The sequence below is a fragment of the Phacochoerus africanus genome, chromosome 13, assembly GCF_016906955.1.
Source record: "Phacochoerus africanus isolate WHEZ1 chromosome 13, ROS_Pafr_v1, whole genome shotgun sequence".
Taxonomy (NCBI): domain Eukaryota; kingdom Metazoa; phylum Chordata; class Mammalia; order Artiodactyla; family Suidae; genus Phacochoerus; species Phacochoerus africanus.
Window position 1 is genome coordinate 32,861,139 of NC_062556.1, and position 15,031 is coordinate 32,876,169.

Sequence of the window (15,031 nt, forward strand, 5' to 3'; positions counted from 1 at the left end):
ATTAGGTAACTTGTTTACATCCAACAGACCTGTAAAACTTAAAAAGTCTTATAAATGCAAACTCAGTGACATTCTACAAATTAACTAAGTGGAATCTTCAAGTGTCAAATTTGTAAGATACAAGATTAAGGTCCTCTTCTAGACTGAAGGAGATTTTAAAACATGACAAGTAAATACAACACACAGTTCTGAATGGGATTCTTTCGCTAATAACACTGTTGGTACTAGTGGTAAAACTTAAACAGAGTGTGAGGATTAGCTGATAGAAATTAATCAGCATTAACCTCCTGATGTTGGTAGTTATATGGTGGTTATATAGGAGGATGTCCTTTTTTTTGTAGAGACTAACACTAAAACATTGCAGGATTATCAGTCATTTAGTCAGCAACTTACCAGCAAATAGTTCAGAAGAAAAATTTTTCCCTGTACATTTGTCATTATCATGCAGAAAACTTTTTAAAAAACATATAGGAATGAAATCAAAAGATGCAGGGTATTGTTAACCTTCGGGAATTAAAGAAGAATGGGACTGAAAGAAGTACACAAAGTATTTCAACTTGTTATATATGTTCTATTCACACCACTGAACAAAAACAGATTCAACTTTAAAGTACATACTGAAAATTGTTTCAAAATTAAATTGTGAATGCCTTCAGTATTATCCATTTCTCCACACTAAAAGCCAAAACATGTATTAAAGAATAGGTCATCTAAGCTCTTAATACCAATAGACACTTCAAACACATGCTTAAGAGATAATGCTGATGGCATTTTATAAATGTGCTCTCTCCTAAATCATAATAGAGGCTGGTAAACATCTTCCCAAGAAAAGATTAAAGCATTACTATTCCTACTTAAGTACTTTGTGCAATTTTATTAGACCATTTCTTCCATGCATATAAGTAATGACAGGAAGTCCAGAATTTAAACGCTTTTTGTCAGAGTAGTTCTGTCATCACTGACACTCATTTAATGCCTGTTAATGATCACATCCTGATAGCTGACCTTTCTTGCAGCTTTCATTCTCTCAATGGATAGTGAAAGTGAGAAAACAAAACAAAAGGTATAAATGAATGCATTCTCTCTTCCTATTCATTATTTTAAGACTTCTGTCTTATTTAGCAAACTGACAAAGCTAATTTCCACCTAGACATAAAATTAAAGGTGAAAAGAAATATAATATTTTAGAAATCCTAAAAGTTAGCAAGATGCACTTAATTAAACTGGCAGGTATTGGGGATGATAAAACAGCTGGAAGATGCTGCATGGACTTCATCTAGCAGGTAGACATATCAAAATAATAAATATAGGATAAATTACACAAGGAACTTACACACAAGCAGCTCTGAGGGATGAAAGAGCTATAGAGTGAACAGTGTAAGTCATTCAAGAAAAAAAACCTATGAAAGACACAAATAAATACATGATGCCCTATGTTCATGATTAGAAGAATTAGTATCATTAAAATATCCATCCTATTCAGAGCCACCTATATAGTCAATGCAATCACTGTCAGGATTTCAATGGCACTGTTATGGAAATAGGAAAACAATTCTACAATTTGTATGGAACCACCAAAGAGCATGAATAATCAAAACAATCTTGAAAAAGAAGAACAAAGCTGGAGACATCACACTTCTTAATTTCAAACTATATTACAATGCTATAATAATCAAAACAATATGGTACTTGCATAAAAACAAACACAGAACAATGGAACAGAATCAAGAGTCTGTAGTAAGCCCATGCATATATTGCCAACCAATATTTGAAAAGGGAGCCAACAATACTCAAGAGGGGAAGATAGTCCACTCAATAAATGATGTTGGGAAAAATGGATAATCACATACAAAGAAAGAAAAGAGGAAAAAGAAACTGGACCCCTACAATATACACTCACAAAAATTAACTCAAAAGAGATTAAAGACTTAAATGTAAGACCTGAAAATCTAAAACTCCTAAAAGAAAACATAGAGGAAAAGCTCTTTCATGTTGGTTTTAGTGGTAACATGACATTGAAAGCACAAGAAACAAAAGCAAAAATAAACATGAAGGGTTTCATTAAATTACATAGCTTCTGCATAGCCAAACGACACCAAAATGGAAAGGCAACTTAAGAGATTAGAGAAAATATCTGCAGCCCACATATCTGATAAGAGGTTAATACCCAAATTACATAAGGAATGCATATAACTCAAAAGCAAAGAAACAAAGTCTGATTAAAAATGAGAAGAACTGGAGTTCCTGTCGTGGCGCAGTGGTTAATGAATCCGACTAGGAACCATGAGGTTGCGGGTTCGATCCCTGCCCTTGCTCAGTGGGTTGACGATCCGGCGTTGCCGTGAGCTGTGGTGTAGGTTGCAGACACGGCTCGTATCCTGCGTTGTTGTGGCTCTGGCATAGGCTGGTGGCTACAGCTCCAATTAGACCCCTAGCCTGGGAACCTCCATATGCTGCGGGAGCGGCCCAAAAAATGCCAAAAAGACAAAAAAAAATGAGAAGAACTGAAATACTTTTTTACAAAATAGGTTAAACAAATGGCCAACTGGTACATGAAAAAGGACCAATGTCACTAATAATCAGGAAAATGCAAATCAAATCCACAATGATATATCACCTCACACCAGTTAGAATGGCTATTACCAAAAAGAGATACCAAGTGCCAGGGAGAACGTTTGGGGGGAAAAAAAAAAAAACTTATGCACTGCTGGTGGAATGTAAATTGTCACAATCACTATGGAAAATAGTATGGAGGTTTCTCAAAAAATTAAAAATAGAACTATTAGGGAGTTCCCGTTGTGACACAGCGGAAACAAAGCCGACTACTATCCAAGAGGATGCAAATTCAATCCCTGGCCTCACTCAGTGGGTCAGGGAGCTGGTGTTGCCATGAGCTGTGGCGTAGGTCACAGATGCAGCTCAGATCCCTGCATTGCTGTGGCTGTGTCACAGGCCAGGAGCTGCAGCTCTGATTCGACCCTAGCCTGGGAACTTCTATATGCCATGGGCACAGCCCTAAAAGGTAAAAAAAAAAAAATTTAATTTTAAAAAATAAAAATAGAACTATCATATGATCCAACAATTCCACTTCTGGGTATTCATTTGAAGAAAGCATATAAATCTTTCACCTCTTTGGTCAGGTTTATTCCCTGGTATTTTATTTTTGGGGATGCAACTTTAAAAGGTATTTTTGTATTCCTTTTCTAATATTTCATTGTTAGTATACAGAAGTGTGACTGATTTCTGAATGTTCATCTTATATCCTGCTACTTATTTAAAAAAAAATTTTTTTTTTAAATGAAAAGCCCTTGATAGAAAGAGCCAGAGTCAACTATTCTTTGTGTAGGACAGGCTCTGAAAGGAATGAGATAAAGGACAGGAGCTGGGGTGGGAGACACACTATCTTCCCATGAACAGGATAAGGATCCCAGAGACAAGTGGGCCTGAGCCATCTAAGAGGTACTACATCCAGAAGGTGATCCCAGCAAAGGACGTGCTTCTGCCTGGGGCAGAAGGCTAAAAGAGACATTGCCAGTGACAAGGAAACTGCAGGGAGATTGGTGGGAGGGGAACCATGAAAATACCACAGGAACAAGGAATCCACATTTGTAATCCCCTATACCCCAGGCAGGAAAAATGATCCCCCAAAGATATCCAGAACCCAAATCTCTGGATCCTGTAAATATGTTATATGACATGATAAAGGGACTTTGCAGGTATAATTAAGGTGACAAACTTTAAAACGGGGAAATTATTTTGGACTTTTTAGGTGAATCCAAGCTAATACATCAGCCCTTAAAAGCAGAGAACTTTCTCCAGATGGAGGCAAGAGAAGCCATTGAAAGGGAATTCAGAGAGATTCTAAGAATCAGGTGGATCTGATATACCTGAGATATAGGGGCCCATGTGAAAGATAAGGAAGAGACCTCTAAAAGCCAAAGCAACCCTCAGATGACAGTCGGCAAGAACACTGGGTCTTCCATCCTACAATAGCAGGGAACTGGATTCTGCCAACAGCATGAACTCAGAAGAGGATTCTTCACAAGCCTCTGATAAGAGCCCAGCTATCAGACACTGATGTCAGCCTTGTCAGCCTAGAGAAACCAGCTGAGTCAGCCTGGACTTCAGCCTATAGAACTACAAGACAATACATCCATGTGGCTTTAAGCAACCAAAATTGTAATTTGTTATGGCAGCAATAAAAAAAAAAAAAACTAATACAACACTGCACAGCACCAGCATCAGATTATCAATACCCTCGGCCGAAGTATTCTTCTTCCTCCTCCCCTTATCTCCAATCTTATCCTGGAAGAGACAGATTCAGCCTTGTAACCGAGCAGGACCCTATGAGGCCTTCCCAGAGTGGAGCCCCACTCATGTCCCCTGCCTACCTTTTGTCTATAGGAAAATTTTTGTCAAAGAATCAATTTAATCATTGAAGTGAGAAAATACAGAGAAAAAGGAAAATAGTCAAGCTTAACCATTCAACAAAATTAAGGACTTAAAGTTCTTCTTCAAGGATTATAGATAATATTCTGAGCCATGTCCTCGGAGCTGTCTTATAGGTATTGAAGCCCCCACCCGGTGGAGAAAATTAGCTATGTGCTGCCCACGAGCATGTAGACTCCAGACCCTTTGGAATCAGAAGGTTGATGACATTGACTCCCAACCACCTTACCACCAACCAATCAGGAAACTGTCCATGAGCTGATCACACCCTGCTCCTTGAACACTGTAAGACTCTTCACTACCCCTTGGCACAGTCCTTGAGGCCTTAGCCTGCTGTGGTCTCTCTTTGTCTGGAAATTAAAGCTACTTTCTCTGTTTCCTCCAACTCTGTCTCTATGTTTCTATTTGACATTGGTGTACAGAGGCAGCTGATATTTGGGCAACAGTTCGGAGAACAGGAAAAGGGAGAAACGTAGCATGGGGAAACCGAGGAGAGCCCGCCACAGCCCCAACAGGAGCCTGCACTACTGTCTGTAAGCGGAGCAGCCTTGAAAGGGGAAAAGAGAGAGGCTTTCTCTGGATGAAAGTTAACTTATTAAAATTAAACTAGGGTTTTTGTTATCTGAAAGCAAACAGAAAACTCTAGGACCTGTGGTGAATTTTATCCAGGGGCAGAAAGGAATAAGCTGAAAGGACTAGTTTAAGAGGCAATGGCTGGAACAAACAAGTCACTTTCAATCTGTTCCTACCATGTCCACCTTGGTCAAAAAACCAGCTACAAAGATCTACTGTGAGTTCAAGAGCAACCACTGAAATCTGACATCTAGAAATCAAAGCTGTATATACAAGGCTGCTAATACAACTATTTCACATATCTAAGATGCACAGAGAAATCAAGATGAGCTTTCAGATAAAAATTCTGCTTTCACTGAAAAATAAACAGGAAAAAAAGCTCTTAAGAAGCAGCCTGGGAGTTCACATTGCAGCAGTGGTAATGAACTTAACTAGTATCCGTGAGGACTCGGGTTCAATCCTCTGGCCTTGCTCAGTGGGTTAAGGATTCAGCATTGCTGTGAGCTGCAGTGTAGTTCAAAGAAGTGGCTTGGATCCCCAATTGCTGTGACTGTGGCATAGGCCTGCAGCTGCAGTTCCAATTTAACCCATACATAGCCTGGGAACTTCCATGTGCTACAGGTGCAGCCCTAAAAAAAAAAAAAAAACAAAAACAAAGAAGCAGAAACAGCCTCACTAAAATTTCTTCACTACTTTAGAAAAATGCATTGAAGCTATTACCCAAAGACAACTAAATGAATTTCCTAAATAAAAGTGAAATGAGCACAAATGTTGAAGGATTACACTGTACTTTGCATTCATTAAGTAATCAAGTCAGCACACTGTCTTTCAAAGGACCGTCTGGAGGGGAAAGAGGTATTCTTCAAAACGAAGCTTTTACTTCATGTAAAAAATCATTTAAGTACCTTTGATGATGTTAAATAATAAGATTTTTTTAAGGTGTGCAATGCCAAAACAAAGAATCTAGACACAACTTTTAATGAAACCTCATTTTGGCAAATGCCAAAAGATGCAAATGGCAGGTTATTCAATGTTGCTTCTTCAAAAGAATTTTTACTAATAAAAATGGTACAGTTGGTGCAAATCAAAAATAAAATCCAATCTAAACCTAGCATCCTCCCCAGACTAGAAACAGCTTTAAATTTGTCAAAGATGTGGTACCCTGCCTGCCAAGCCTGAGAAATATCACTAGTCCGTATTTATAGAAGGAAAAAGAACCTTCTCAGCTTTAGAATTTCCAGCAGGTTTTCCCAACAATGTATTGCGTTCTGCTCAAAGAATCAGAAAGAGAAAAGAAAAAAAAAATCTACTTTATTCTTTAAAAAAAAAAAAAGACTCTTAGTGTGGCAAACTAACTCATTAGCAAACTGGGCAGCCCTAAGAAGGCAATAATTTCATTTTACTTCTGCTGAGGAAAGTGAGTTTGACTGAAAAAGATCTTCTGCCAACAGGGAGATCTGTTTAAGATTTAACAAGTGATCTGGCTCTATTATTAAATATACATTCTGTAAACACTTCCAAAATGCCAATATCCATCTGCCTTGCTCATGCCATTAAAAATTGATTCTCTTAGCTGGGAGAATGGTAAGACTAACAGAAAAATACTTCTAAAGTAATCATCTTCAGAAAAGAATACCACCAACTATGTTCTGTACTTCCTAGGTAGGTGCTCTTTTTTTTCCCCCGTCTTGTGTCCTTTTAGGGCCGCAACCGCGGCATTTGGAGGTTCCCAGGCTAGGGGTCTAATCAGAGCTGTTGCTGCCAGCCCACGCCAGAACCACAACGCCAGATTCAAGGTGTATCTGCAACCTACACCACAGCTCGCGGCAACACCGGACCCTTAACCCGCTGAGCAAGGTCAGGGATTGAACCCAAAACCTCTTGGTTCCTAGCCAGATTCATTTCCACTGCGCCACCAGGGAACTTCAGTAGATGCTCCTTAATGGCTTGTGTTAAGCCTCCGTAAATGCCTAACTTCAGTGGTCTGCTTGCTCTACTCACTCAGATGACACTGGCAATTATGATCCAAAAGAAAAGGTTTTCTTAACAAGGTAGTCACAAGGGAACCAAAAGGTACTATTCCAGAACCTCACAGATGATGTAGGTGAGTAGTTCCACACACACTGCATGAACGAGGGAGAAGAAAGGGCTCTTGATTATTTCGAGCCCTCCCAAGGTAGTCTTGAAGTAATCTACCTTATACAAGTCTCATTAAAGAGAGACTTTGCAAAGCCTAACAACAACAACAAAAAAGTTACATTGTTTTTGTTCTAGATTGAAATTATATCAACTTGTGGTGATTTAGAAGAGTTAAAAAGGCACACCCCAAAGTGTGTCTCTTGTGTCTGCAGATTTAACTGCTGCAAGACCATGAGAACCTGGTTATGGTAAGAACTAAGAAAGGACTCAAAACAAGGTCCACACATCAGCACATAGCAGACTGCTGTGACCATCATTCTCAAATGCGACCAACCCAAACAAGCTGACCCCTTAGATAACCTTTGTGAGACAAAAATATATCATTTGATACTTTAGAAGGTTTATGTTTTTATGTATTTCTACATAAAACAACTGGTATGACATTTTTCTTCAGCTTCTTATTTAATTCTAAAACTATCTATGCCGCAAGTACTATCTTAATGACATCAGAAATCACCTATGGAACATGAGTTCCAGACATACACAGTTCCATTAACATGACCCAAAGCTAAAGCTTTTATGCCAAACATTTTATAAGGAATCAAAATCCTTACCATCATCTTTTCAAAAAGATCTAGGAGTTCCTTCTCTGACAGTGGATTTAGAATGTTTTCATTCATCTCTGAAAAGCAATCACTGCTTGCAAATGCCGTCTTCAGGTTGGAAAGTGGAGGCCTCTCCTTCTTGCTCCCTGGAATTCTTATGCTGGCAAATTTGTCCAGCTATGAAAAAAGATAAAACAGCACATGTATAAGTATTCCCCTCTCCAACAGTTATCTAATTCTCAAAATGAAAAAACAACTAGGATCAGGAGTTCCCATCATGGCTCAGTGGAAACAAATCTGACTAGCATCCATGAGGATACAGGTTTGATCCCTGGCCTCAATCAGTGGGTTCACGATCTGGTGTTACTGTGAGCTATGATGGAGGTTGCAGATGTGGCTCAGATCCCACGTGGTTGTGGCTGTGGCTGTGGCACCTCCATATGGTGCCTAGCTTGGGAACCTCCATATGTCATGGGTACAGTCCTAAAAAGAAAAAAAGAGAAAAAGGAAAAAGAAAAAGAAAAAAAAAAAAAACAGGGTCAATCACATTATCACTATAATTTCATCTGGAGGCATCCAATTCAGCACCTAATCTTTGAAATTAAAATAAATAATAAACATAAAAATAAGTGAAAAGTCTTAGTAACCATCCTATCTAAAGGCAGAAGAGAAACAACTTCAAAAGATTCTGTCTAATCCTAAAATTGTAGAATTAAGGTTCTGAGAAAAAGTGACCTTTGCTTTATAGATTAAGAAATTAAGCATTTTTACAAAGGTGACTTAGCAGATTTAGTGGTTGGCAATCAAACTAGTACACAGTGTCCTTGCCCTCAGCCCCCTCTCATCCAGTGTTCTTATCATAACATATACTATACTCAGTTGGGTGTGGGGTGTGAGGGAGGCAAGACATGATTGAGGCATGAGCGAATTCGACTTAACCCTCCACTGCTCATTGGCCTGACAGGTATCACATTTCTCTTTATTCAGGCTGGTCTGTATTTAAACTTCGTGAACAACTATAGAGCAGGCTAAAGCCTCAGAAAATAAAACTAGATTTTTGTTGCAATGAGATTTTTTCTACAATCATATCATCAAATAATCCACATATATTTTAAAATGTACAGATTGGTTTACAAAGCTAATTGTCCATTGAAAACTGCTTGAAGTTTGCAAGTTCTGTTACAGCGAACTCAGACATATACAATGGTTCAAGTGGTAACCATCAAAAAGGCAAAAATCTTAAAGTAGGTATTAAACAGAAGTGTACTTAAAAGGCACAATGATTCTTTGAATTGTTCAGCATAATTGTGCACATGAAGCTACTCTTTTCACCATATACATGTGTAGTACATAGACCTGTTATATTCGTGTGGCAGCCATAATAACATGTGCTTATTTAAGTGTAAATTAAATATTCAAATTCAGTTCCTTAGTTGCCCTAGCCACATACCAAGTGCTCGAGAACCACAAGTGGCTCCCATATTGGTCCAAGCACATAAAGTACATTTCTATCATGACAAGAAGGTTCTATTGCATAGGGCTGCTGCCGCCCATTAAAGACACATAACACTTAAAATCCTCACTTTAAAGGAACAGTAAGTCACAGTATTGATTATTCATTTCACTAAAGACATAGGACTTTTTTTCAAATAAAGAGATGCAAAGATAATAACACTCATTTTTCAAAATAGGTCTTTAAATTCACTATGGCGATAATTCCTAGGAAAAATACCATGTATGACATTCACACATGGTCCTTCTAACATGAACCAAACATTAAAGTGCTAAGTATATGACAGCTTCTGACAGGATGACAAAGTAGTCACAAAACACCACTGCTCTCGACCTAACAACCAAAAGCAGCCAGATTGCCTGCAAAACTGTACTTACTATTTTTTCGACCTACAGGGAAGCTGAGGACACAAGGAAACCTTTAAGAACTAAATCCTGGGAAGTGACAGAGAGGATAAGTCCCTGACAAACAGCTAGAGAAGAAGAATAAATTACACAAAGGTAAAGAAAACAAGCCAAGTTTTTAAATGAACTACAGATACTTGGCAGGGATGCTGCCATGAGAGATTAGAATTCCAAGGGGCTTAGTCTTGGTCTTGAAGCCTCAGTCATGGAGCAAGTCTGCACCCTCCTACCAATTCTCCCTGAAGTCTTCCCCAGCTGCCTGGAGTGGATGACAACGGCTTGGGGCACAGCAGGGGAGCTGAGGCTTGAGAGGTCTCTCCCAGTGCAGAGTGCTACCCTCCCAAGGCTCTGGCCGAGACAGATGACCTGAGAGAAATCCAGGCCTTCAGAGCACATGACAGCTGCCACTTGAAGGCTGGAGGCAGTATACCAGGACAGAGACAGCCAGCAGTAGAAATGGAAACAAAAGAAAACACTACAGTAGCCCTAAAATAGGCATCAGGATTTTAAAGCAGAAAGGGATATTCCATGGTTTTCAAAGACAAAGTTCAGTTATAATGTCAAAAGCAGATTGCCAGAATCTCATTAGCAGTCAGGTCCCAAGCTCTCAAAACACTTAGGGACCACAGATGAGCTGAATAAAACCAAAGCAGCAGGAAGCCCAAACCCAGCTCAACTAGAGACTTCATTGACTCAGCCTCTCATTCCAAAAGCCTGAAAGAAGGGCATGCCCCTTCTTGGAAGCAAATACTATTTAATTTCTACTGTAATTAGGTAAAATGCCCACCATACAATCAAATATTGCTAGACACACACACACACACAAATAAGAAATGTGGCCCAAAGTCAAAAGAAGTGACCTAGAGATGGCACAGAGGGAAGAGTTAATGGACAAACTATTTAAGATTTATAAAAATATGCTGAATGATATACTGAAAAGAATGGTTCAACATGCATGAAAGACAGTGTATTATAGTGTATTACATGCATGTACAACATGCATGAAAGACAATGTATTACAGCAGCAGTATCCATAATAGCATGGATACTATTTTTTTTAATCTATTGCAATGAAAAACATATCAGAAATGAAGAATTCAATAGATGGGCTTAAATAGATGTTGAGGAAAGAACTGGTGAATCTAAACACAGATCAATAGAAAGTATCCAAATTGAAACAAAAGAGAATAGGAAAAAAAAAAAGTAACCAAGATCCATGATACAATATGAAATGTTATAACCAAAGTGTAACTGGGGTCCAGAATCAGAACAAAAAGAATGGTACAAAAAACACTTCAGGAGACAATGAGTGAGCTAATTCAAAAGATCTATGTAGATATGTGTGTGTAAATACACATGTATATATACATCTATACATATATATAAATATATAAAATATATATATACATACACATATATATAAATTCACATATCCAAGAAGCTCAGCAAACCCAAGAATATAAAAATAAAAATTAAAAATCAAAAAACCCACACCTAGGAACCTCATAGTCAAACTGCTGAAAACTTAAAAATAAAGGGCAAACCATAAAAGTATAGTCAGAGAAAAGAAGACATTATATACAGAACAATTTCACCAGAAACAACAGCAGCAAAAAAACAACAGAATGGCATCTTTGAAGAACTGAAAGAAAAATACCCTTATTCTAGAATTGTATGTCTAGTAAAAATATGTTTCATAAATAGAAGCAAAATAAAGACATTTCCAGACCAACAAAAGCTGAGGAAATCTGTCTGCAGCAGACCTGTACTACAAAAAGTATCAAAAGATTTTCAGGCAGATGACAATTGATGGCAATGGAATCTCAAATTTACAAAAAGAAATGAAGAGCAAGGGAGAGTTTATTCTATTAGAAGTTGGTGATACAAAAATAAATGAGCTAATTAGAATGTAAATAACAAATAACCAACAATCAAGCGGAGGAAACAAGCATATAAACAGGCAATTATTCAGCTAAGTAGAAAGTGTAGCAAGAAGCATACATAGTGTATCACAGCAGAAAGACAGACTTCTAATATGCCAACATAAACACTCCCTACTTTGAATAATCCAAAAACACAAAACTATCACCATATGAATACATGCCCAGAAGTAATGTCCCTATGTAGATCAGTACTCCAATTTTTGATACATGTTTTTAAAAACTAGCAACATGGAGTTCCTGTTGTGGTGCAACAGAAACAAATCCGACTGGTATCCATGAAATGCCGGTTCCATCCCCCGCCTTGTTCAGTGGGTTAAGGATCATGAATTGCAGTGAGCTGTGGTTTAGATCCGGCATTGCTGTGGCTGTGGTGTAGGCCGGCAGTGTAGCTCTGATTTGACCCCTAGCCTGAGAACTTCCATATGCCAAGGTGTGGCCCCAAAAAAGCAAATAAATAAAGTAATTAATAAACTAACAAACTAAGGGAGTTCCCTCCTGGTGCAGCAGAAACGAATCTGACTAGGAACCATTAGGTTGAGGGTTTGATCCCTGGCCTCGGGTCAGTGGGTTAAGGATCCAGCGTTGCTGTGAGCTTGGTGTAGGTCGCAGATGAGATTCGGATCCCAAGTTGCTGTGGCTGTAGTGTAGGCTGGTAGCTGTAGCTCTGATTAGACCCCTAGCCTGGGAACCTCCATATGCCATGGGTGTGGCTCTAAAAAGCAAAAAATAAAATAAAATAAATAAAAGAAAAGAAAAACAAAAACTAGGGACACCCAAAATTTGTTTTAAGAAATGGGGCTGGTTCCTCTGCCTACCTTCTGAATCACTACTTCATTGTCATCACTTCTATATATGTAATATCAATTCCTAAGTGTAGAAACTATGTTGAATCCTCTTCACTCACCACAAAAAAAGTAACTTAATATGCTAAACTTATAATGAAGTGAAATTAAGCAAAGCATCACTATATAACATCAATATTATAAATATAAACATGTCAATGACTAGGAATACTAAGCTTAAGCAGTTCACAAGCTAATTCTCCAACCGTGGTAGAAGAAAGAAAAATTTTTGTTTTCACTAACAACCAAAACTTTTAAAATAAAAATTTCTAAAAGTCATAAAAATAACAAGAACTAATAATTATCGATACCCTTCTATATATCCATGCTGTGCTAAGAGACTGAAATGAAGCATCAGGCTGAATGCATTTATTTAATCCTCACAAGGAGAAAACTACATGTTTAAATAACAAAGAACAAGCTTCAAAATGCTTTTATACATAAAAATGTCAAAGTATTTAGCCCATAAAATAACATAAAGAAAACATCAACCCATTTTTAGATATAGACTTGCATTTGTATCAATAAACAATATCAGAATCTGTGAAATAACAATACAAAATCAGCACACACACACCCCCCCCCATATGCCTAGAACCCAAACTCTCCAAGAGAGTTGGATTTTCTCCAAGTGTTAAAACAAACGTGCACTGGACCACTTAGCCTAGCTAGCTAAAGACAAAATAGGAAAAACAGCATACCCCTCCTCAAACTTCTAAATCCACTAAGATGCAAGATCACTGTTTTATAATTTCAATGCTTTTGTTTATTTTCCCTGGTTGGAAGGGAATGAAAGACAAAATAAGGAAAGAGGGACAGAAGAAAAATAAATCCAATTCTTCCTCCTATACTAGAACAGTACTACGATTCAATATTCTAGTTGAATATAACTAGAACCAGCAGGCTACTTCAGGCTTAAAGTAAAAGCATTCCCAAGTATGTGATGTTCTATCAAGCACTACAAACAGATTCCAAATAGTCTGGAATAGTCTGTTACAAAGCTAGATACAAAGTGAACACGATGATTAAATCAGTTTAAATGTTCTAAAGAAGTTTCTCTTTTTTTAAGTGATGATACTCCACTCATAAATGGAAAAAAATAAAATCAGCCCCAATTTATCTTTCATGGAATCTTGCATACAATTTGCTTAAAGCAAGGCACAAGAGAACATAAAAACAAACCTTTAAAATACTTTTTATATAAAAACATGACCAAAATCCCCATCATACTAACTCTAAGTTGGTTGTTACTAATATTTAGCAATTTAACTGTGCATATTTTTACAATTCTATTCTTAATTTCATAGGAAGTACTCTTAAAGTTGAACTAGAAACACAATCCAAGTAGGTGAAGTACACAATTTGCCTTTGTTGAAGAACTGGTTAAACGCATAAAAGACTGAGGGAATTCTATTATAATGCTATTTGGAGGTGGTATACCACACTTAATTAATATGGCTTCGGCTGTGTCTGGGGTGCACTGAGTTTTATAAATTAATATCACTTATCTTCAGGGGAAGTTAAATGAGCACCCTACTGAGTATTATCTCACACTGATAATCGGTAATGACAGTTTTAAAAAAATTAATTAAACCAAAAACAGGCTCTGAAAAACTCTATCTGGATGTTTAGCTATTGTATAACAATGTAAGAGTAAAAACACAGTTTTCACTGTTACAATGTTTTAAATACCAACAGAGCGGTGATTTATTTTTAAAATTTAAAACAAAAGGAAGATATATAATGATTAATCATCTTAGAATTTGAACAGTCTTAAAAACTAGGTGTGCTCATAAATACACTTCTTTAGAACCCAGAAGGAAGTAGATATTTCCATGCAATCCAGGAAAATTAGGCAAATAAAAGTTCATTGTAATTATCAAATTAATTCTATCTGAATGCATACCTGAAGTCCAGAAAAAATATATATCACTTAAAATGATCAATTTTCAGACAATCTTGTACTACATTTAAGAGGAGGGAAAAAGCTAACAGCCAAAATAGCATGGCTTTTTAATTAGGTTTATTACTAAACAAGCAACTTGCTGATTAAAAACAGGGCTCCAGAGTCTGACTTCTGAAACCAGCCCAGCCCCTGAATCCAGCTGTATCACCCTAAACAAACTACTTAAAAATCATGGACTTGGAGAACAGATTTGTGGTCGCCAAGGGGGAGGGGGAGGGAGTGGGATGGATAGGGTGCTTGGGGTTAATAGATGCAAACTATTGCCTTAGAATGGATAAACAATGAGATCCTGCTGTATAGCACTGGGAACTATGTCTAGTCACTTATGATAGAGCATGATAATGTGAGAAAAAAGAATGTATACATGTATGTGTAACTGGGTCACCTAGCTGTACAGTATAAAACTAACAGAACACTGTAAACCAGTTATGGTGGAAAAAATAAAAATCATTATAAATAAAAAAGAAAACTTCCATGATATTACCTATCACAGTGAACTGCTAATAGGAAGTAAAATGACTTCTCACCTTTCAGCTTCAGGATAAAAGGCTGACTACTCTAACTAGAGTAGCACATGGGCCACCCACTCCCCGTTCT

At 37.5% G+C, this 15,031-nt stretch overlaps 1 protein-coding gene across 2 annotated transcripts in view; it reads right to left on the bottom strand.

Moving 5' to 3' along the window:
- DIAPH3 (diaphanous related formin 3) overlaps positions 1 to 15,031 on the bottom strand; it is a 503,501-nt gene that overhangs the window by 444,666 nt on the left and 43,804 nt on the right. For both annotated transcript variants that reach the window (XM_047756273.1, XM_047756272.1), the window contains one exon: positions 7,776 to 7,943. In XM_047756273.1, coding sequence (XP_047612229.1) covers positions 7,776 to 7,943 — 168 coding nt within the window. The remainder of the gene's footprint in view (positions 1 to 7,775; positions 7,944 to 15,031) is intronic.